Source organism: Anopheles arabiensis, chromosome 2 (genome assembly GCF_016920715.1).
Source record: "Anopheles arabiensis isolate DONGOLA chromosome 2, AaraD3, whole genome shotgun sequence".
Lineage (NCBI taxonomy): Eukaryota > Metazoa > Arthropoda > Insecta > Diptera > Culicidae > Anopheles > Anopheles arabiensis.
This window is the reverse complement of record NC_053517.1, coordinates 68,819,236-68,844,376: the sequence shown is the minus strand read 5'-3', so window position 1 is coordinate 68,844,376 and position 25,141 is coordinate 68,819,236. Positions and strand designations below refer to the sequence as shown.

Genomic DNA, 25,141 nt, shown 5'->3' with positions numbered 1-25,141 from the left:
TTTGGGAATATAAGTAGATATAGAATATGAACAAGAATATTTAAAAAGAGAACTGACACATGCACCGGCAAAGGTAAGAATGCAGGGAAATGCAATAGCTGAAAGAAAAAAAAAGTTAAACAGGTGTACCGATTAATTGTTGCCGTTAACGTAAGGTCGTTTATATGTTACATGTTATTTATTTATAATTTCTTTCGTTTTATACTTGTGTTGCGTAAGACCACTTTATAAATCAATAATACTTCAAGTAAATACATCTCAAGCAAAAGCGCGAGCTACAGAAACGCAACAAACAAAAATAGGTATTCCGGCTCTCGTGGTACAAACGAGGAAGTTACCTTAGGCAATTTACAAATCATATGTACATGGGTACATAAAGAATAAATTAATACATGTTATCGTAATAGTCATCGTTACAATCAGCTGAGTTATATACAATAGTACACAAGAGATCAGAACCTAATTAAATTAAGCGCATTCAAACACAAACCTCAGAATCGCTCGTTTGAGAGTACCTCGTAAGAGGTACGAAAGCGATCCATGCATCCATCCACGTCAAATAACATTATAAAAAACGTACGCCCGAAAATGGCTAAAGTTAGACAGGGTAGAGCAATAGACAGGCCAAACGAGCCAAAAAAAGTAAACAACTCCAAGCTAAACAAAGGATATGGCGGGTATAAATTTACATCCTCGGGCCTCGCAAAAAAGGAAGGAGACAAACGATCAGGGCAAAGATAAAGGGAAATCTTACCCGTAAAATAGGGATAGCAAAGATGGAAAAATAGAATTTAATACATTTCTAATTGCTAACAAATATTTGCTATTTTAACTTCAAATTCAAAAATCATGTGTGTCTTCTACTTCTTCTATTTGGCGTAACGTCCTACGCGGACATGCCGGCGGCCTATACAGGCTTTCGAGATTTAATTCATTACCACACAGCCGGATAGTCAATCATTGCTACGGGGGGACGGTCCATTCTACGACTTGAACCCATGACGGGCATGTTATTGAATCGTTCGAAATGACGACTGTACCACGGGACCGCCCGACCCTGCAGGTGGATTAAAATGCCAATAAAATCCTTCCGTAGCACACCTTTGTTGAATTTGTGCTATTACTCTACAAACGCGAACAAAAGAAATACCATTTTCGCGACATTTATGGGCAGTTTTTCCCCTTCGATGCTGCATATTTTTGAAATTCATTATAAAGGTGTTAAAACTAAGATCGTTGGCAAGCTCTAAATGAACATCTCGGTTTGTTAGGCTTGTAAACAATGATCCCCATCTTTTTTCAGACCGGCTACCAATCGTAACAGTAAGTTATCCAAAATAATCCACTCCTGTATGCGTAAATGGTTTTAAATATGCGGCTGTCCCACAAGGTGGCAACGCTGACATTTGAGGCTCTTGTGGGTTGGCTTTATTATTTTTACATTTTTGGCAGATATCTGCTACCCTTTAATTCTGCTGCATAGCTGCACATTGCAATTCTAAACAGCAACGCAACGCGAGATTTTGATGCTATAGGATAGACTTCAATGCCATTTGAACTGATTGCTCTCATGTATACAATGGCTGCAAACGCTTTGTCGGACGCATCGACAAACATGTGAATTTCCCTTCGAGTTATGCTGTGATTTGTTTTGGAATAACGTTTCAACTATTTTCATGCTCTTAACCCAATCATTCGAGTAATTATATCAGTTGGAATCTTGGCATCCCAATAATGATCTAAATGTCACAACTTCACGCTTTGTTGTAAGTTCGTTGGCCATGTTAAGAAATGTTAGTATGTATTCAAAACAGTCGCCTTCTGTATCCCACCATTGCACAATGGGCAGTTTAGAACAAATTTCAGGATAAAATTATGTTTGCAGAAATTGTTAGTTTTTTTCGTTTGTAGGCAAGTATTATGATTATTAGTACCCGTCAAACATTGCGAGGGTTGCAAGTAGAATCATTTGCTTGAAATTTTATGATATTTCAAATATTATTTATTTTTTATTCATAAATTATTTTTTTTGTGATATTATTCGTTTGAAAGATCACTATTTCTAATTTTATGGATCTTTGCAAAATAAAATGTTAAAATTCACGTGTTTCTTAGGCTACAAATTGCACTGTTATACCCGCTCTCGCGTTGCTATAATTATAAATGTTAAAACTACATAGCAAATTTTCTCATCCGGCTTCAGTAAAGTTTTTTACTGAAACGGTTCAGTAATAGAATATTTTACTGGTTTCAGCATGAAAGTCATGTTTTACAGACTTTCAGTAAAACAATTTACTGAATGCATTTCAGTAATACACATTCTACTGAAAATCAGTAAAATAAGTGTCAAATTTGTCGTTTCACTGGATATCAGTAAAACAAATTACTGTAAATGCAGCAATTCATTCTGTAAAATAGACCTGTCAGTCAGAACATCAAAACAAAACAATGCGGTACCCACTTGCTCGTGATGTGCAAAAAGTTGATTTGGCAGGCGCTTACAGACACCCTGGTGAAATTTCAGGTGAGATTTCGGCTTACGGGATTAATTTCACACAATTGGCAGCCGTGCTGGTATGTAAAATGTTTGCTACAATCCACTGCGCTTGCTAAAATTGCGTGGTGTCTGTGAGCGCTTACTGAACCATTTACACTTGCGGCAACAAAATACAGTATAAAAACTGTATAAAACTACACAAAACATGTATGAACATGAATTGAGGAACTGCCAATCTCAGTGCATCAATAAAAAACTCAATTTTAAATAAAAATTTCGTCACTTTTTCATCGTTACCAACTACTGAAAAATCAGTAATATGAGAATGGCTTTACTGCGGTTTCAGTAAACGAGCTGTCATTTTGGTGAGCACCAGACATTACTGAATGGTTCACATTCTTTTTAATGAAAGGATTACTGAAACTTCAGTTAAAAAAAATTCAGTAAAATTTAAAAAAAAAAATCAGTAAATTAAAAAAAAATTCAGTAAAAATACTCTTCTACACTTTAAGCGCCGCATCATATGAAACCGCATGACGGCTTTGCTCACCGCTCAGTTTTATATCTGACGCTCAGTGATTCTCTTGAGAACGAATGAGGTAGGAAAGAGAACGAGAACGACATGTGCTACGCCGCTTATCGCAATGAAACAAACGAGTGATGACAATCGCACGGATTTGTCGCTCCAATAACTCTCTTCCCGCCATGCAATTGACGATTTGCGACGACATGCAAGCGATTTGCGAGGGCGCGCGAGGGCTCGCACGCCATACAAGTTCACCGCCCCAGAGCCCTCGCATTACGGCCAAGCTACACGTACCGGACGACATCGGACGATGCTATAAAACGTAGGACCGCAGACAATAGATTTGCGTCGTGCCGGGCCATGACGGATCACAGCGGGCCGATTTTGTATGGGATTTGACAGTTGGCTGTAACGGATTTATGGCATCGTCCGGTACGTGTAGCTTGGCCGTAACAGCTTGATATCTAGCATACGATACACCTGAATTTCGATATTTTATTTTGTAAAAATCCATAAAATTTAAATAGTGATCTTATCGACAAATACCACCGCAAACAAAATAATGAAGAAAAACTAAAGAATTTTTTAAATACCAAATATTTGGAGCAGATACCACTCCCAACTCTCACAATGTTTGACGGGGTGCCGTGCGCTACGTGCTCACTCGAAAATCTGTGACGTCAGACCGGCGATCAAAGTGTTGATAATAAAGTTAGATTAGAATAAAAATTTACATACTAGATAAGTACATGAACGAAAACTAAGATACACAACTTACTAAATGGAAATGAAAGGTGATCAAAAGCACGTAGAATATATTTTTGTAGAATACTCAAAATACGCTACACTAGGCACCTATGGAGCCGTCTAGTTACGCATGTGTCTGTTGTTAGAAAAAGTTGCTGTGAAAAAACTTCAATAAAATTCGCGTTCGCAAACTTTCGCAGAATATTTCATCGCAGATTGATTGTATATATATTACACTAGTATGTGACATATATGAGACAACGCCTCTGTACGCCTCTTATTGCATAATGGCATCAAGTAAGAAATTATAAGGATAAAAAATTTCAGGAGGTTTCTTCAGTTATTATCGTATATTTTATTATAGTATTAACTTAACTCAAAACATTTTATGTATTTATAAAGTTGACTAAATATCATTTTCAAATTGCTCAAACTTATCTAAATCGGTTCATATTTCAAAAAATTAACGCATGAATGCTAACAGCCGTGTAAAACACTGCACATGCGTCCCGTGCTTTTCTGCACATGCGGTTACGTGTTTTACCATAGTGGATGCACCACCCAAGTTGGAAATAAACAAGGAAGACCTCCAAAGTAGGTCATAAATAAAGAAGAACAATTAGCATAAGAAACGCATTAGACCTTAAGCAAAACATTGTCATGTGGCCTTCCTGGTGGCCTTCCTGGTGGGCTTTTACAATTTACAAACATTCGTTAGTCAAAGCGGATCAAGTTGCGAAAGGGAAAGTTACGAGCGTAAACATCTGGTGGACAAATGTGCGCTAATTTTCTTAAGATGGGAGTATAAATAAAGCTACTAGAAAGGACAGAAGGTCAGTTCTGATCGGACATAGTATAGTACATCTTGTCCCTTCAACTCATTTATGAGCAGTATTGTCCCCTTGCCCAAGGTAAGGCTTTACTGTCTCCAACAAACGCACTGTACATCAGCTGGCCGGTCAGTAAAACTTCAATCCGAAAGGTTTACGTATGCTAGGTGGCATAACGTCGAAAGTTCCCACGGTTTGGCATACCTGGAAGTCCGCTTTTCACCTGACGCATCCTATCGATAGCAATTGTTACGCAAGGTCAAGTTCGAATAGTTTACCGCGCCAAAGTTCGAAGTGCTAACTCAGCGCTGCCACCAGGCCTATGACGTGAAACCGTACCGAACCAACAACATTTTTCATCACCACATTTGTGCACATGAGGGTGAGCACCGAAGGTCATAACCTGCATGACGTATACATCGGGCGCCTTCCGTTAATCATATACACGACATAGTATGCCTTGCGATTGCCGATCCTTCTGTCGCACCATAACCTGGTGTAAGATTTCTTTTTTATCATCTGCTACAGCAATCTTCCCTTCTCTGAATCTCACAAGTATACCGAATAGCGACGTCGTTGCATCCGGACCTGCTAAAAGCTGAGTGATACTCCTTCAATCTTAGCGGCGGCGTCAAACAACAATCGTGGCTTCGAATTCGGCTTGATTTTGTTGGTGACGATGATCGCAAACATCAGAAAGTAAAGTACATCCGTGAATTAATCTTTAACAACTCTGACGGCGTAAGCTTTCGAATGTACCCTTTTCCATCGTAGTCCTTGAACGTTTGTAATTCCTTAAGGACAGGTTGTTTGTTCAATTGTCGCTCTAGACTCGTCAGTCCACCCATTGCATTTGAATAATTGTCAGGAAAGTTGACTACATTCGCCCTCCACAAGAGACCGATTTCACAGCTCTCTATGTCTCCTGTCCATTTAATCGTTAGTGGATCTCGCACACCTTGAAGTTTCATACGTTTCGCCATACTTTCTTCCAAAAGTGTCACAGTCGACAATCTCTCACTTGGTGTTATGTGTATTTCAATCAACCGTGGCAATTACCTGACTTTCTGACGATCGTTAATTTTGTACAAATATCTCGTTCGCAAAATGTTGCACAATCTGTTAGCCAATGATCGCCGTTGCAGCTTCAACACGATTCCCTCGAATGTTCTTTCGATTAATTGGGGGCGTGACGGTATTTTTTGTGTCATCTCCGTGTGTTCGGATGGCTCAGGTGTTTAATCTGGGGTACGTCCAGATAGCTTGGTTTTTAGTTGGGTTCTGTTTTTACAAATTTGTTTCTTACGCTATCCCTAACACTAATACTAATAACGCTAATGTTCATTTCGATATTAGTTCGATTAGTGATCTAGAACATATGCTGTGAGTTCAGGAATGCATACATTTCGGCGCAAACCCGTTCACGGCCAGGTTATGTTACGAATTTTTGCGCCGCTGTCTGCTGCGATCTCTCACGCGCTCCTTGATGTATCAGGAAAAATTGCTTGACTACATGTCTAGTTTTACCATGATATCGTCGATCAATCTTGCATCGTTTAAGTATGACGTTGAAGACAATCCTTTCGTCTTCCTTAATTTTTTAGATTTCGGTCGGGGAGAAATAAGGCACGTCAAGATCCTTCGATGGTCCGTTATAAACGAGACTGTCCATTTATTCTATTACCCCTACCTACGCCCTTACGCTAATCACGTACACTAATACTTATGTTCTACTGCCAAGCTTACGCGCTACATGCGCGTATAAGATTTTATGACATATCGTTACAGGGCTCGCTGTCGTTACTGTACAACGTACACTTTAGCACGATGATGTTAGTGACCAGATTATCGATAGCGTTTGATAACTCTGGTATTTTTGTTACATATTCAACTCGTACCTTCATCACATACTTCAATAAAATAACTCCCTGTACACCAGTTTAGGTCTACCAAAGCTTTCTTCTGGTCTATCGACTATAGCAGCTACCTCGCACATATTGTAGGATTCGGTAGAGATTCTCCAGCTCCGTAAATCTACCTTGCTTAGTAATTTCTGTGAAGGTTTACTTAAAGAACGGCCAATTTCTCGGCCTTCTGTCAAACACAATAAGTTCGACCAATTCGTCTTTTTTACAGCTGGTACAGTGATAGTTTTTGGCTCTTTGGAACTCTTTCCTCTCGTTTCTATATCATCGGCTGGTCGTCTCGTCTCTTCTCCTATTACTGAACCAGATTGAGCCAATTGTCTCACGTCGCTGCCTGTTGCTGATGAGTTGCCACCAGTTGGTTCTTGTTCGCAGGCCAGATAACGCGATCACTTGGCGCTTTCTTCCGCCTTCCGGAAACACCTGCTCGAACGTCCAACGGTACGTTGGAAGCACCTTCTCGGAGCACCGTTGAGCGTTGATACAGTCCGTATCCGTACGCCTGACGATGTGGAATCTAGGGGTTGCTATTCCTCTCTGGAAACACCATTTACTCACTGCGGGATCGATTATTCCGGAGCGTTCGAAGTAGCAGTCCGCCGATCAACTGAGAAAAAATGGGGAGTGATTTTCGTGTATATGCCCACATGAGCCATATATTTGAAGGTAGCAACGAAACTCGACACGGACAGCTTTATCATGTGTCTTAAGAATTTCCAGCACAGAAGAGGAAAGGTTAGTCTCATGTATTGTGACAATGACATAAACTTCGTTGGTGCGGAGAAGGAACTTCGCAACCCAGCGAAGGAAATAAACGATAGAATGGGAAGGGAAACAACCAGTGAATTTCTAATAGAATGGCACTTAAACCCTCCATCAGTATCGCACTTCGGCGGAATATGGGAAAGGCAGATTCAGAGGATATATACCGGTGGATAACAACCTGATACCTGGTGGATGATACCTGGTTCGATTCCGCACAGTAATTATCATTTTCGTTGTTACGACCCCGAACAGGATAGGACTAAACATGGAAAAGGACTCCAAATGTATTTACATTTTCGCGGAAAATTCTCTAGCCAATGTCTAGTGCAGCATGTCCTTTGTGAACGACTCCAGTGGAAGAAAAATATATAGTTAATAATAGTTAGTAGCAAAAGGAAAAAAATAGTGCAAGCGATTATTACATATTTAGAACCGTTCCACGCAAGCCCTGTACTTCCTTCGAGACCCTACCCAAGGTGATCTTAACTGGACACTACTTGGCGAGAATTCGTGGTCACCATCCTCTCCTTAACTACCCGGGCTCGTTCCCTCGTTCCCGCTCACAATTTGTGCCGAAATTTTATGCCATATTCGAGAATGAAACAATATAATAGTGAAGGATGATCGAATAGACCATATTTTTGGCGAATTGGTGAAAAGAAATTCTCATGAACATCTTGATTGAACTGAAAACGAGGTGAATAAAATGATACAGATAATGCATAAGATAATTGAAATCAAATGAAATCAAAAATCAAATTAAATCACATTTACCTCATGCGTTGATATAAATATCATGTATGATGTTTTTCTTTCGTGTTTTCAAACTGCATTCCTAGTGATGTAATAGCCTCAATGTTGATTTTTGAAACAATTGCATGTTTTTACCAATTAGAATTGCTTTCGACATGAGATCAAGCATATCGTTTAACGCTTGATTTTGATTTGCATTAAACGATTTTTTTAAATGGACTTTTGCAATCGGTGAGTATTAATTTGAAATATTGAACGAAACATATTTTTAAAAATAAAATCGGCTTATTGTTTGGCATCTGTACGGGTCGGAAAATATATCTTAAAGCAGTAGCAGTGCTTTGCGACAGTATTACGGCTGCTTTTCGTGCATTTTGCCTCTCTTCTGTGGATGTGTTCAAGTGATTTTGAGTGAGTTTAAAGAAAGGAGTAGTCTCGAATTTAATTCTTTCGAGGACTAGTTCACCAGGAATATGAGCGCTTATAAGATTTTCTTTGAATTTAAAACCGGTGTCAAGTTTTCCTTCCCACGAGGATGTTTTATCTTAATAATCTATAGGTATATGGGAAACTAAGTCTGTCCTGTTCAATATTACTCTAGTTCATAGGATCTTTTGGATAGACGTATGCAATTTAATCAGTTCAGCTGTTATTAAGATACGAAAATAAATACATCGTTAGGCATTCGTTGCTTCCAGTTTTCTTGCGTAGCGTTGCTATGGTGATATAAATAATATCGGTATATTTAAATCAATGATTATTTATTTTAGTTCGTTTAGTGACATGCCGCGGTGTAAATGCCTTAAGGCCGGGGGACACTGTCCGTACCTGCTAGAGTAATTTCGATTTTCGATTTTCTTATTCCATCTACCAAATCTTATTGCACCTGTTGTGTGCGAAGTGCATGCAGAATAAAAATTGGAGTTGGATTAGCAAACATTTTCCCTTAACTTTTAACGCGTGTGGTGTTACAGGAATATTCGCTTCCCGCTGCTGAAGAATCTAGCAAGAAGAAGAATTCGGTAACGTCATGCGTCTTCATATTTTTTTTCCATTTTCATCATGCGACTTACCTTCGTTCAAATTCCTTGCAATTTCGCACCTTCTCGCAAGCGTTTTATTACGTTTCGTTATAGTCGGTGCGGTATTCATAGCAAGAATCAAACAATTGTATGATAAAAAAAGCCAAACTTATTCACCGTCACTATCTGAACAATTAAATGAAAAGTGAAATGTGTGTTATGTGAATCCAAAGGGATAACTATGGCCAACGTTGATGAAAGTAGTACAGCACAGTAATTTTCTGTTTTTATTTGGTTGCTTTGATGGTTACAATTACATTATAACGAACATCGTCCGCTTATTGAAAAGTAAAAACATCCCAGTTAGCGGACCCTTACTGTAATTATGGTAGGCGGTGTATTAACGATAGCGAGAAATGATCGTTAAGGCTCGTCAAAAAAAAAAAATTCAACGAAAAAGCAGCCAGGCAGTTCGCCGAGATAAAAAAAAGGAAAATTTGGTTTTACTCTCACTACCGATAGCGAGAAAACAGCTCTTAGTATAGTCTCACCGATAGTTTTGTCGAAAGAACGTATACCCTTGGATGCTTAGATTTTCTCTTAGTGTAGATGTTTCTCATGCCTCTTTCAACTTTCACCATTGCAGGAAAACTCTCGCTCTCATGATATAAGTTGGCGAGAGTAAAGCCTCCCTAACACACTGCAAAACGAACCAGAGTTCCGCAATCTCCATTTCTCTCAGTGGATCATCTTTACTGTATGTCATGCTGTTTACAGTATTACACGACCGCTCCCCGACAACGGAGTGTTTTTCCTCGAAAATTACAGTACAATATTTCCGTTTCGTGATAAGATCTGGAATAGTGCATTATCTCATGTGTTTGAATCCCCATTATATGTGCTTGAAACAAATCAAGCAATATTAACCATACGCCAGTGTTAGTGTACGATTCAAATAAAATTGGCAAAGATTTCTGTTGAAGAAAGAAAAAATGACTAGTCCAGTGCAGTCATCAAACGGTGCAATGAACAACGCGCTGCTGGAACACTTTCAGAAGATTGACGTTAATGTGGTTGATGAGCCCAAAACCTTCGCTGATCATGTTGCCAGTTTTTGCCATCGCTGGCATATTAAGAAAATGTTATCGCATCTTGGTTTACTAGTGTCACTTGCCATCTACTGCGGTGTTGGTGGATATGTGAGTAATATTTATTTTCTACAACAGTAATACTTACCTTGCGGGTGGTTTGGTGTAACAGTTAGTGATGTTTCATGATATAAATAATTAATATTGAAAATATAAATAATACAAATTCATCAAAATTATAAACAGCTACAAAAAAAAAAAAAAAAAAAATATTTGCAATTTTGAACTTACTGAACTTGCTCTGTTCAATATCGTGTCAAATGTCAAATCTGTGTTAAAGAGTGGTGATGAAATGTTTGTTTTCAACATAAGCGGAACGTTTTATTATGTGTGTAAAATGTGTATGTGTGTGTTTTTGTGAAGGACTGTTAGTAAAAAAAAAGAAAAGTTTTTAGAAACAAAACAACGTTGAATCGGGTTTACTGTATATTATTTAGGGTAGCAGAAATCATTACAAAGGAACTGTCCATATTACTAAAGAAGTAATAACAATGATACAATTGTCAAAATTTAACGGAAAAAGGTTATCTCTCAGTTCAGTATACATTTTGCTTGCTACTCTTACTCAACCACAAATTGCATAGGATCGTAAACCGAAATGAGACCAATGTTCGTTGCTCGGTACTTTTATCCTCGGTTTCAAAGGGTCATAAAATAAGCACTTTGGTTACGGTAATGGTTTTGAAACATTTCGATGTTCCAGTGATCTTTTAATGGCATGCCACGCCTGGTTTTTTGCCATTCTAATAATGCAATAGTTCATACAGCATATTCTTATAAGACAAAAACATGTTTGTTAGAAGAATGTAGCGTAAAACCTTTGGAGGAATATTGAAAAAAAAAAACAAAATGAACAGAATAAAAACAAATAGATAAAAAATTCCAATCCTCAAAAATACTGCTCAACAAACTTGGTACATTTACTTTTTCGAATCGGCTACCCATTAATATTTATTTTTTAATATTTATTCAAACAAGCAAACAAATACATTAAATAAAACATTTACGACACCGTTGTCAAACAACACGCAGAGCATGATGTAAAACAAATTAGGAAAATTGAAGTAATCAACTAGTCGTATCGAATCGTATAGACGTAAAGTCGTGCACAAACGATTTTTTTATTTGTCAGAAACGGCTTCGTTTGTGTTCAATTATATTTATCGAGCATTAAATTAACAATATGACAGAATGACCATTTTTCAGCTAGCGAGTAATTGATTTTTGAACACAACAAAATAAACTTAGCTCTATTCGTTCCTCACTAGCGATGGAAATGTAAAATGCGCGTGCATAAACACGAGATTCAACGCAAACTAAAAATAGCTCTTTCAAATCGACTATCCCTTTCTTGCCGTTTTCTATTAACGCGCGCTCTTGGTTAATCTCACGGAGATTCGTGTCGAAGATGTTCGTCGCTCACATACAATATAGAATAGACTTAAACAACAAACTCTCCATCGTACAACTGTTCACATGCACCAAACGTGCTTCTGAAAAGATTGACCGAGTTCATTGCGCTCTATTTAATAAAATGTAACTGAAACTGCGTCAAAACATTAACATTTGATCACGCAGAGTTCATCATGGAGAGATGGGGTGGGTTCGAATGAAAAATAGTTGTATTTGAGGAAATTCTACTAACACTTCCACCCACTCATCTGCAACAAAGTATTATTCATTATAATGATTGTGTTAACATTTATAGTAGGTTTTTACAAAGTGCATTATGGCTTCAATAGCTTAGACAAAAATATTTAAGGATCAAATAATATATTCTAACACCTTTTCTATGATGTAGCACAAAACCATAGATTATCTACTTCATCCATACAAAAGGTTGATTGATGATGATAATTGATCGGTATACAGATAATTATCTCTGTTCATTGGGTACATGGTGTATGCGAGATTTGATGCAATACAAATGTTTAATGTGTAAAAATTGTACGACTTACCACGAGAATAAGTTTCTTATTAAATTACATATATTTTATTACATTTGCAACTCTCTGTAATGACCATTCATTAAGCTATCCAATAATATTTTATACATTTGCTCAAACGCAAAGTAAACATGGTTACTAATCATGTATCTAATTGATTGCCAACACATGTAAAGGAAAACCGATATACCAACGATAGAACTTCGTTAGAGAAATGAAGTCCCTTGGGATGGACACACAGAGGGGTCAGAGCAGTGGAGGTTGTTTATGGCTTTGCTTCATCTCCATCAAATAGGGGGAATCTACCCAACGTAGTTCAGCCAATTTTCTCGAGCGGTCACAGTGCAATAAGTATAATATGCCTTGTGGTAACTGTCGTTCACTCTAATGATGCAATGTTTCGTTTGTTAGACAACTTTAGAGGTATTATTCGAGCCTGATTTTGTATATTAAGAAATATATACTAGCATAAGAATGAAAATAAGCAAAGCATTTTTGTTATTTCAAACGCGAAACCCATAGATGAATTTGTCTTTTTTTATATTTAGAGAAACCATGGATGAAGATCCTGGATATTACTGAAATTAAATCATAAAGGGGATAGAGATTTTTTTTCCAAACTAGTTCTGAACTGTGCAGCTACTAACGGTGAAATTGAAAAATTTCTGAAAAAATAGCACTATAATGCAGTACCTAACAGATACCATTCATATCGAAGGAGGATTTTAAGAGCCAGAAGCCAAACGAAAGGAATGCTTATTTTTAATATATTTTTTTTAAATTTAAACTAGCATGTTTAGAAGCTTAAACTATATTAAAGGAGTAACTAACTTGTGTTGTCCATTATGCTAGATCTTCTTCATTAAAATTGCAGATGAATTAAATTAGATCGTTATGCAAAAGAGCCGTTGCACTCTATATGATTGTATAAAAACTAATAAATCAGTTCCCCACACACACATGAATAATACAAATGTCCATATGATGACGTTCCATTAAACGCTCACTGGAACAGTGAAGAGGTAGGGTATAATAGGGCACATCTTTCAGCGTTATAGCTTGGTCGCTCCTTTCTACTATATAACAATGTCTTAAATTGTAACAAAACATAAGATGATTTTAAAGTTGCAACTTTCTTAAATTGATTCAATTTTCAAAAGAAAAGCAAGTTTCTTCTTCTTCTTTGCTGCAACAACCGTCGTCGGTCAAGGCCTGCCTGTACCACTAGCGGGCTTGGCTTTGACTGGCTTACTGATTACACTCAGCAATCGTCAACCCTACGCATGGGAACACGGCCCATTCGGGGCTTGAACCAATATGAGGGGGGCATTTTATCAAGTCGTACGAGTTGACGGCTGTACCATCAGATCGGCATGAACAAAAGCGAAAATTAGGTTTTACTATGAGAAGAAAGAAATAAAAATCTTGTTGTTAGAAATACACAATATTCAACCGTTAGAACAATCAGGGTTAGGGAACGTTCGGAAAATTATGTTAAAACACGAAAAATCACGATATTTCGATTGACCTGTCAAAAGATTGCTAGCAAATATTTTTGTTATCCATCCAGCGATGGATAGCATACATTGCTTGAAAAAGATTCGCCACAGGTTACTAGACTTCCCCTTCATCAGTGAAAATGTTGGTTAGACAGATATTTTCTAGCAGAATATGTCGTGAACGCGGTTATTCAGTTCTTGTTTGATCCGTAGCAATGGTTTTGTAGGACCAACTGCAACCAGATCTTCGGTACTAAGTTGATAGAGATCCACCAAAAGATTATATTGCTCTAGTTCCAAAAATCCGAACATGGAAAAAGTTGGGTTTGTTTCCTGACCTCGCTACCTGCGGAGTAACATTATGATCTTTGCGGTGGATGTTTGATGAACAATGCCGTACTTCTTTAGGTAGTTTGGGAAATCTGTGTTGACATATTCTTTTCCATTGTCAGTTCTGAGTACCTGAAATTTTTGTCCAGATTGCTGTTTCATTGTATTGTGAAAATCCTAGAAAATTTGGTTTACCTCAGTTTCCAACCTAGAGTTCAAGAAATACGTCCACATCCGGCGTGATTAGTCATCCACAAATACGATATAGTATCGGCTTCCTCCTAGCGATTTGACTTACATTGGCTCGCCAATGTCACAATGAACCAAATCAAGTATTTCAGCCGCCCGCGACACTATCTTGCTTAAAGGATGATGGCTTTGCTTGCCCATTGGACTATCAATCGACCATGGTTTCTCCAACAATATTGATGCCAGTCACTATTCCACTCGCAAGGCTTCGCACACCGTTGATTTTAAGATGGTCCATCCTTTGATGCCATAGTTCCAAGCTTCCTGTAGAAGAAATTGTCATCGCGATTTTCTTATTTTCCTTAAGTTCGTCAAGCTTGAACATATCGTTGTCATGGCTACCATTAGTAATGATATTGCCGTTTCGCTTGACCATTTCACATCCTTCAATCTTGAACGTAACGGAATAGCATTTTTAACAATTTGATTCACCGATAATAGGTTCACACATAGATTCGGTATTAGCTGCACCTCATCAACAGGAACTTCACCTTTTTAACACGAAGGCTTCAAAACACAAGATCCCTTCGCGATGATTTGCATATTCTACCTGTTGGCTGTTACCACAGTACTACTGGATGCTTTCGTATTCACCAAGAAATTGCTGTTGTTCGTCATGTGGACACTTGCCCCGGAATATAAATACCATTTTCCATTTTCCTTCGATCCTCACGTAGAATGCACTACACAGAACGAAACGTTTCCTTTCGTGCTGTAGCAATCTTTCGCTATATGACCAAATTTGGAACATTTTCGAAATTTTGGTTCTAGAAACGTTTGCACAGCAACCTTCCATGTTTCCCAATGTTCGATGGGATGAGTTGTTCAATGCCAGGAAAACTTGATGTTGTAATTTTACTACCTGCAGCGTTTGAGGATCCAGTGGAATTAGCGTTCATCTTCAAATTTCTTCGGAATAACGGCGAAAATATTCTGATCCTTTTCTGGGCATATAACCTATTGGGAATAGTGCAATCAATCAGCTTGTTGTACGGTTAGAATCAGAATGAATATATTTCAAATAAAAACTCGTAACTGTACTGAATCATTACTATGATTAAGATACTCGTTACCGAAATATGGCTTACTATGATTCTAACACCTCAACCTCAGTCTTTAAACTAAAATTGGAGTTTTGATCTGGCTTTAATCAACCTGTAAACGTATTCTTAAGCACGTTTAAAGACTTAAAGACGTTACTTGAGACTAAGGCATCAATATCAATTGATCTTGTTAAATGCATGCAAGTCTTGGACGAAGGGAACTTGGAACATGATATACAGGTTGTACCTGAAATACGCTATTAACGCAAAACGTTGATAAGCCGAGTATTTGCATTATTGGCTGGTAACTTATGTGTAAGTTGTATTTTGCGATTTTCAGCCAAACAATATTTAATTTTAGTTTCTTTTTGCTTGCTGTGGGTGGTTTCATCGCCTGCAAAGATTATTCCATAAATGGCTAATTCTATTAATAAATAGAAATGGATAAAACAGAGAAAAACGCGAATATGTAAATATGCGTGTACCAGGTTCCGCGTATCTCTGACACCGCCTGTACGAGGAGATTCTTAAAACTTATTAGTCTGCACAAGCGGTTCCTATAGCTATGTGCTGTTTAAAAACATCTTAGCCACACATATTGCACTTCAAATCAACTGAACTTGTGATCAGGAAAGTCCTTCTGATCTTAAGCCAATGGAATCCATTTTTATTATTATGATTGTTCATTTGTGTATGCAACATGTGTCAGCCATGTTGATATTTTAATAAACAAATTCGTAGTTTACAAGACAAATAGAAACAATGACAATTTGCAAAACGACCTTCACCTCATGTTTATTACGACACACCTTTTAGTGCAAATTGAGGGCATTTAAAACAAATCTGTATTTTTAATAATTTATTTTTCAACTTTAAAGGTGCATATTATTGAGGCGCTTTGATATTTTTTCAAATTATTGTAATGTATTTCAACAGTGAACTTATATTGGCATGGATTTCAGCTCATACGCGAGCGAGATCATCAGAGAAAAAAATCGATACAACATAAAAATTCGCAAATAACTCTCAACCATTATTATGACTTCATATTCAATGCTTCATTGCCATCTCAAGAACATATACATAGCAATATAATGTAATTTGGATAGTTTATTTGCGCCTCACGTTTTAAAGGTCTAGAAATTGTTTTAACTAGTCTTTCAGTCTGAAGAGAGTTTACCCTTAAGCTATGACTGGTTTTGGGACCGAAAAAATGTCAAAAAGTAAGGCGTAAGTCGAAAAAGTCGTATGTCAAGTTTCTGTCAATTTATAACCTATAACCCAAGTTGAACAGAAAAAAACTCTATCGAATATTGTTTTAGTTAAAATTGCACAATATCGCAATAAGCACAATACATTTGTATTGATTTTATACCAAAGGTCGCTTACACAATTGAAAAATTCAAGATTGGGTGGTGGAAATCATCATTAATGTGTATGTTAATGGTTATGGTGATTTTAGACTAGGTAGATGGAATAGGAATTTTTCTGCCAACACCGATGCCAGCGAGCGATTTGACATGAAAACTCTACTCGCTAGTAGAATAAACCGCAGCGAACCAGAAAAGGTTTTTGTAGTCAATATTCTACTTCAACGATAAAAAAAACACAGTTTTGCCTTTCATCTAAGGGACAATTAGCTTTGGTTCATTGGTAATAGAGCACTCTGACAGTTAACAAATTCGACTGTTCTTCTTCTATATATGCGAGCTTTGGGATATATCCTCCTATGAATAGACCCAACGTGCCGTTTTCATATTCAGAGGCTTACCAGGCTTTTTTAAACCCTTTTGATTAATCGGAGTCCTATAGGTGCTTAGGTTAAAAAGTTCGTCTATAGGCTTGCTGTCTGCTTTTAGCTGTTGGCTTCAAATTCTGCTTTTAGCTGTTGGTTTAAAATTCTAACTTTGTTTTTATAAATTACATGACTTGTTTTATATTTTTTCCATCCCTGTCTTTCCAATGTTGTTTGGAAATTCGGCATTTAACATAGAGTTCCAAATTCGTACAAGCGTTACAAGACGTACACACCCTGTTATGGTGTCATTAACAGTAAGAAACTGGAACAGAAATATATCAGTTTCTTCTAAATACCAGTTTTAAATGGTCAAAATCAAAATCGATGTAACTCAAAGGGATCGTATCTTAAGGGTCGCCTGTAATTGTTTTTGTTGTTAGTGCATGCTCTCTCGCTCAGGGACATATCACCGTGCAAATAGACATAGAGCGAAAAGTCGCGAGGAAATTGTATGGTATATGATGAAATTTCGATTAGTTACGATGAAAAATATCTCCTCGCGTGCTTTGAAGTTGCTCAATCCAGTCGGTAAACCTGCATATTTTTTCTTGATAAACAAAATAAATTAATATAAGTTTATGTTTAATTTTAACTTTTTTAATGCCGAACTCACAAAGTTACACACATGACATTCTGGCTTGTAAACAGACGACTGTTCCGTATGAAACAGAAATTTCGCTTGAGACTAATAGCCCTGTTTGAAGATTAAGCTACTTTTACAAAATTTCGCTCTACGTCTATTTGCACGGTCATTTCATGTTAGGCAGAGAAAGAAGGAATTTCGGTTTAGTTGATGTGAAGAGTCAAGAGTGCATGTGTGCACATGAAGAGAGGAGAGAGCATAATTATCTCGTATTGGAAACAAACATAAAAAAGACATCAATAGAAAACGTGTAATAAAAAATGATCCTACGCGAGAATGATTAGTAATCCTGAAAAAATGATAGCGATCATTTGTGAAGCACAACATACAAGCAAGAGGCAAACGTTTGTCAAGTAATTTAACCAATCTTTTACACTTCGTATACACTGGTATCTACTGTTTCAAACATCCAACTATCATTTTAAACTTGAACTTTTGAATTAAGTATATTTAATATATTAAAAAACTTGAATTATTGAGTAATTGATAGAAATAAATGAAGAAAATAGAGCGTTAATAAAAAAAACATTAAAAAACACATTTTAGACATATTTGTTCTCATTTCTCTGCTTTTTCTCGTGAGAGAAGTAGTTTGTAAAAAAAGAGTTGGCCATACTTTACGCACCCACAGGCAGCAGGCCTACCGAGCTTGTGTTCCAAAAAATCTTTGCTTCAAAAAAAAAAAAAACAAAAATCGTCGCGTGGTGAGGTCGGCAGACAACCTATAAAATGCGCAGTGTGAATTGCGCAGTGGGATATCTTAGACATAAATAAAAATAAACGTAAGTGTTTTTGTTTCGTAGCTGGTGCAGTTCTGGTCTTTCGTGCGACAAGAAAAGGAAATGTGTTGTCAACTTTCTTCCGTGTTCATTCCTGTAATACGATACACATTACTCTGATCTTGTAACAGTGGGGAATCTGTGGCTATATATTGTGCGAATTGTTTGCCAAACCATTAGCACTGGATGGAACCTAAAATAACATACATGGGGGTGACAACTATCGCATGTGCTTTTCTTTTTTCTCATTGTATTGAATGTTATAAAGGTATTGATTGAAGGTTAATGATTTGTAGGTTAGTGATAATTTAGATATGCATTTGTTGCACGCATTATTTATATTCAACCAACATTTAATAAGGTTATTAATTGTTATACATTCATTGTTATACATTAAATGCATTTAACATGCTGAATAAACATTTAAATAATCAAGACATTTATGATTTTCTATTTCAATGTACATGTGTATTAGTTTAAAGTATTAGTTTTCAACTTTTCAATTCACTTTATTAATCTATCTTTTTAGAAATACGTCTTTTGACCTTTTTGCTTTTTGAAAACAAATTTAACCGTAATAACTATATGCATTCACTGCAAACCATTTGCCCTTATATGTGTGCCACCAAAAGTCGGAAACTTAATATTTTAACATTTTATTTAATTATGCAGTACCCTGGATAGTTCCTAAGTAGTTGTTGTTTTATTTTTTTATGAGCCTTTTTAGTACTCACCTCTCGTAATTCACAATTGAGAAACCACTTATACTATTTGAGATAAAATATAAAAATGAATTAAAAGTTCAAGAAGAAAAAAAATACAAGAGTTCTTATGGTAATGGTGAATGGTGAAAATGTTTGTTGATTCTGATGCTTTTTCATTTAAATTATGTTTTTATAAATATATTTTTATCCGTATTTTCTATACTTGTTTGTAGAGATTAGTGTCCTTTAAATAATTCAAGAGCTTTTCACTTTCATTGTCATTGTTTGAAAGTACCATGTTCTCCAAGTTTGTGTGTTTTCTTTTCGGCGGCATATCCAAGACAATTTATTAAAATGTGTTCTACAGGTGATTCCTTTTTTAGTTTGTAGGTATGCGTAAGTCGGGTGTGTCCAATTCTCAATAGTTCCTAAGTAGTGATGGGAAAAGTGAAGTTTGGTGGGATTGATTCCGGATAATAAGTTCGGAATCAGTTTCGGAATTGGAATTGGCACCTGATCGCAATCGGTTCTGGAATCAGAATCGGCTCTACAATCATGATCGGCTCGTTTCAAGTACATTTGGATCCTTTGCGGCTTATTAAATAGAGGTCTAAGCATTCAGTACATTCGGGTAAAAACCATGGGACCATTTTGACAGTTACATGCAAAAGTATTCATCTTTTCATTGCACCATGCATTGAATGTTTAGAAGTGTTGCATGCATTCCCGCCATGCAATTGACAGCGATTTGCGAGGTCGCGCGAAGGCTCGCACGCCATACAAGTTCACCGCATCAGAGCCCTCGCATTAAAGAACTTGCGAGCCTTGGTAATTTTTTCAGCCCTAGTTTTAGCAGTTATAATTATAGCACCCCATTTAAGCAATACGGCAAAGCCGTCCCTCTTGAATAAAAAAAGATTATAGCATCCCGAGAGCAGGTAAAGCAGTGCAAATTGTAGCATACTAAACACTTGAATTTTGTCATTTTATTTTGAAAAAATCCACAAAAATTTAAATTGTGATATTTTTGACAAATACTACCGCAAAAAAATCAATGATTGTTAAAAATACCATAAGATTTCGAGTAGATGATTCCATTCGCAACCCTCACAATGTTTGACGGGCGTTCGCAATGTTTACTTTTTTCAAAATTAAATTTTAGAACTTTTAGTGCTTTTAGTGTTTTTATTACATCAAATAAAAAAAGAAAGAAAAAAGAGTAAGTTTGATCATAAAGCCATAAATATCAAATAATAGTAACCTTTATGTCATGCATCCTTTATGTCACCATTTTTTACAATTAACTGCATTAACTTTCATTCAATTAACTGATATAATTATGTTATTGATTATGCCTATATCCAAAGGTTAAAAAACACATGTGTGTTTGGGAGGAAGAACTGGAAGAATTTTTTGATGTGATGGACAATTGTCTTAACACAACAGCACATGTCTTTGCTGTATGTTTAATGTTGTGTCCAATTGTGTTAGCCAGGTTTCGAAAATTGAAGTGGTCATCTAAACTTTCGAGTTGTTCTTAAACATGACAAATATTACAAACAAATCAAAAACAAGTTATAGTTCTTTAAACTTCGTGAGTTTCTACTTTTTCGTATGACGGACAGAGCAAGCTTCTCGCTATCATCTATGTTGTTTGCAAAAATTCGCTATGTTGTTATTGTGTTAAACCAGTTGTAAACCGACGGTTTAGCCGGTCTTGTGGTACAGTCGTCAACTCGTACGACTTAACAACATGCCTGTCAGGGGGCTTGAATCCTATTTGGACCGTCCCGCCATACGTAGGACTGACTATCCTGCTATGGGAGAAATAAATTAGTCACTGAAAGCCAACCCTACATGTGGGTACAGGCAGGCCTTGACCGACAACGGTTGTTAAGCCAAAAGAAGAAGAAGAAATCGACCGTTGCCATCACGGAACTAAATAAATATTCATTTTTTTGTGCGTATTCTTTACACTTCAATAACAAATCATACATAATTTGATTATATGATGAAATTGACCAACAATAGCGCGTGGCCACGGGGGTGAAAAAATGTTGAAAAAATTTTCAACTTTGTCAAAATTGCTTGTCAACTGCAAAAAAGAGCTTTTCTCGTGGCCGCACCAAAAACATATACAAGAGCGACAAAAAGCTCCAACATCTGAATATCATCGATATTTTGTTTAAGAAGCACGAAATAGGTACATAAATCAATTATAATCATGCATTTTTGCATTATTATCATAGCAATGGGTCACAACTGCCCCAAATAGCTGTTTGTTTACGCTTTTCCGCAAACGTCAAATTTTGTCACTTTTTGTCAACTTTTGTCAACTTTATTTCCTGGTTGTTCCAGGTTACAAAATTTTGACAAAAGCTCAAAAAAGTGACAAAAGCAAATTTTGAAAAATTTCTCAGCATTTTGTCACTTCCATGGCCTTTCGCTTATAGACCAGTAAAACCACTAAAAAAAGATTTAATAAAACTATACACTGTGCCGTTACTCGTTTGTGCTGTATAAGTTCGAAACCACAATCAGAATCACTGTTTTTAATCACGCATGTTTTTTCGCATTATTTTATATTGTAAATAGATTTTTCGCGAGTTTGAACGACCGGCTGAGGTTAATCGAATTCAAGGTCTACGAAAGCTCTTGGTCCAGCACAGGCAAGAGTTTATCTACTCCATCGTTAATAATACGGACGTACAGAATTTGGATCGACTTCTGACACTAGAACTCGAAAAGTACGAGCAGGTAATCGGAACATTAACGATAAACTTTACATCTTACATAAAACAACCATTTGGAACTCTCTTACTACTTAGGTGGTTCAAGATGCGGCACAAGGTGGGATTTTGATCGACGCTAATGAGAACTTCCCAGTAGCGGTTGAGAAATGGAGTATGCTGCAGGCAGTCTTTTTTGCTTCTACTGTAATTACAACTATAGGTACGTTACACTTTAAGAGATACAGGCTACATTTGATTATTGTGCATTTATAATTAATACGCATGTTAAAAAATAGCAAAGGGGGATTCCACCAATTTGACTATCAAATTTGTGAGATGAAGTAATAATCGGTCAATTGTGATAAAATACTAATAAACCTGTAAATATTCATAACATTTCATAAATGTCATGTTAAATAAACATTCATTAATTGTATAATTTCATTAATATCATTAAAAATAAATGAATTAAATAAATGAAAAATGAATTAATAAATTAATATATAACAAATTAATATAATAAATAACAATATAAATATATAAACATAAATAAATTGATGAACCTAAAACTTGTAGAGATTAGTTAATTTAATTATTAATTATATTATCGTTATTTATTAGTAATACTTTGTTAGCGTGAGAGGGATGTATTTTTAAAAACATATGGAATGAGGAATAACGAAGACGAAAGCGGTATTGGAAAACAGGGACGTTGCAATCGAATAGGTGATAAGAGTCATTAAATGCAGAAATATCACCTAAGAAATAAGATCATTCTGGCCGTAAGTCGGCGGCCGTAAGGCGATTCTCGACTTAAGAATATCGGAGAATCGCGGTTTTCGACAATTGTAATTTTGTGGAACAAAAAGCTTATTAATTTTGTAATCCAAATATTGCTTTTCATTAAAACCTGTAGCAAACGATTGGAACACTATTTAACTTTCTCTGTTTTAGTGTCTAAAATAAAATAAAACAAATATTACTCATATTTTGAATGAAATTTTGATATAAAATTGTTAATTTGGCTAGTCATAATATTCGAGTGATGATACTGACTTAAGCATTTAATATATAAGGTTTTTTAAAAAGCTTGCTTATCTCTCCAAAAACTCAATAATAAGAACAAATATTGTTAGGTCAACAAAAACAAATCAATGTTCCCGAGCATTAAGGTTATTGCAATAATACCATTAATTTGTTTTTGTTGACCTGTTTGTTTTCATAATGATGAATGATGATCATAATAATGTTTTCATAATGATCATATTGATTTTAATGTCGGCATTACAATTTCCGTTTTTAGGATATGGTAACATCGTTCCTGTTACACTAGGTGGCAGAGTTTTTTGCATGTTGTTTGCTCTCATCGGAATACCTTTCACTTTGACCGTAATAGCTGATTGGGGTCGCCTGTTCGCTACAGCTGTCTCAATTCTGGCTAAAAACATTCCTGATTTACCTTTGGCAAGTAAGTATGCTCTTATTTACTTCAAACAATATTTATAACATTAAAATGTCATGTATGTGATACTGTTAAATCAAGCAACTCGAACAATCATCCAATATGAGCATTCACCGTCTCACGCGTGTAATAAGAAACGGAAAATTCGGTTAAAAACGTTAATTTTTAAAATTTCTAAACGGTTCATGTTGGTAAAATTCAAAGCATTTAACTAACTGTTATTTAATATTTTTTTGACTTATAATATCAACATTATTAATTTGATTGTATCTTTTTCTATTGTTTTGATTTTTTAAGAATTTTGTCCTGATGTTGGGATCAAAATGTCCGACAAGAAATGGCTGTATGCAGTTGGTGCAGTCGGTTTCCTGGGTGTGTATCTGGCTGCTGGAACTGGGCTACTATTGTTATGGGAAGAAGATTGGGATTTCTTTGATGGATATTACTTTTGCTTCATTACGATGACCACTATTGGATTCGGTGATTTAGTACCAAGTGAGTTGGACCACTGATTGACTTATATTAGAAAAACGTGACTAATAGTGTGTTTTTTGCAATGTTCTTTGAAACAGGCAAACCAAACTATATGCTGCTGTGCACGTTATACATTCTGGTTGGATTAGCCCTTACCAGCACTATTATTGAGCTGGTTCGAAGACAATACGCACAAAGCTGGCAGAAATTACAGGTAAATGATCAGTTATTTGTAACTACACAAAACCCAATTAATTTCCTTCTATTTTTGCTCTAAAGGCACTCTCGGGACCATTAGCGGAAACTTTACGCAGATTGGGAGAATCGGCCGGAACCGGTATAGACGTTACAGCTCTTCACAATGATTTGCGCCGTGTGTTGACTGTTGTATCAATGCCGCGCAGACATGGAAACAAAAAGGCACAAGCGAAAGAAATGGCCGCCTTAGAAGCTATCACAAATGCTATTTTGCAGGACATAAAGGAAAAGCAAAACAGTCAGGAAGGGGTACCAAAGGTGGTACAAATAGTTATCTACGAATCTTCAGTGTAAATGTATAAAGTTCTCAATAAAAAATAGGCGTTTCCTATTCATAAACGAAACGTATATTAAAAGCATGCTTCCTATCAGTTAGAGTTGCTCATAGCATAGTTCCCAGGATGTGCATATTCAATCTCGGTCTTTGCGCCTCCATCTTCCACTATTTGAATCAATGCGACCTACAGCTGCTGGTCTGGATGATATTAGATTGCGTGCGGGGCAATTATTTAATTTGTTCGGCCACTTGTTTAATCATCATCTCTCCTTAGCAGCATTCTGCACAAATTTCAGAGTTAATATTTACACATGTCGACACGTTATGTAATCAATTATTAAGGTCTGCTGTTAAGATATTACAGAAATGATGATGATGAAATAAATAAATAAATAAATAAATAAGAACCTAATTTCTACCCGCTTTGTCTTACACGTGGACGGACAATGCTTAGATGCGGTGATTCAAGGTTTCTCAAGCCTGCTCAAAATCGTAACAAATTTTTTGGAACACGTAAATCCATTGTTAACATTCTACATACAATTCGAATTCGTGTAAACTCTTTTGAAATTTGTAACACTAGGTTGTGAACCCATAAAATACTATCACGAATCTGGTAATTGTATATTGGCCAACAGAACAAAAACCCCGTATGTAGATCGAATCAATCTATTGCATAACTTGTTTTTTTTTTTTATTCAGGAGGAACGGTCAAATTGTATAACCTGTTAAGC

At 36.3% G+C, this 25,141-nt stretch overlaps 1 protein-coding gene across 1 annotated transcript; it reads left to right on the top strand.

Annotated features, from left to right (window-relative positions):
• The first annotated feature begins 9,793 nt into the window (after positions 1 to 9,793).
• Positions 9,794 to 24,817, top strand: LOC120895221 (TWiK family of potassium channels protein 7). Its single transcript, XM_040298365.1, has 7 exons — positions 9,794 to 10,264; positions 21,800 to 21,961; positions 22,033 to 22,156; positions 23,240 to 23,404; positions 23,696 to 23,893; positions 23,971 to 24,086; positions 24,152 to 24,817. Exons 1-7 carry the CDS (start codon positions 10,058 to 10,060, stop codon positions 24,422 to 24,424), a joined length of 1,245 nt encoding a protein of 414 aa, XP_040154299.1. The 5' UTR covers positions 9,794 to 10,057; the 3' UTR covers positions 24,425 to 24,817.
• The last annotated feature ends 324 nt before the right edge of the window (positions 24,818 to 25,141 follow it).

Bases quoted from the DNA above. Each gene is read 5' to 3' on its own strand.
- LOC120895221 (XM_040298365.1), top strand. From the start codon at position 10,058: ATGACTAGTCCAGTGCAGTCATCAAACGGTGCAATGAACAACGCGCTG. The intron at 10,265-21,799 runs GTGAGTAATATT...TATTGTAAATAG, and splicing joins ACTGCGGTGTTGGTGGATAT to ATTTTTCGCGAGTTTGAACG. The intron at 24,087-24,151 runs GTAAATGATCAG...TTTGCTCTAAAG, and splicing joins AAAGCTGGCAGAAATTACAG to GCACTCTCGGGACCATTAGC.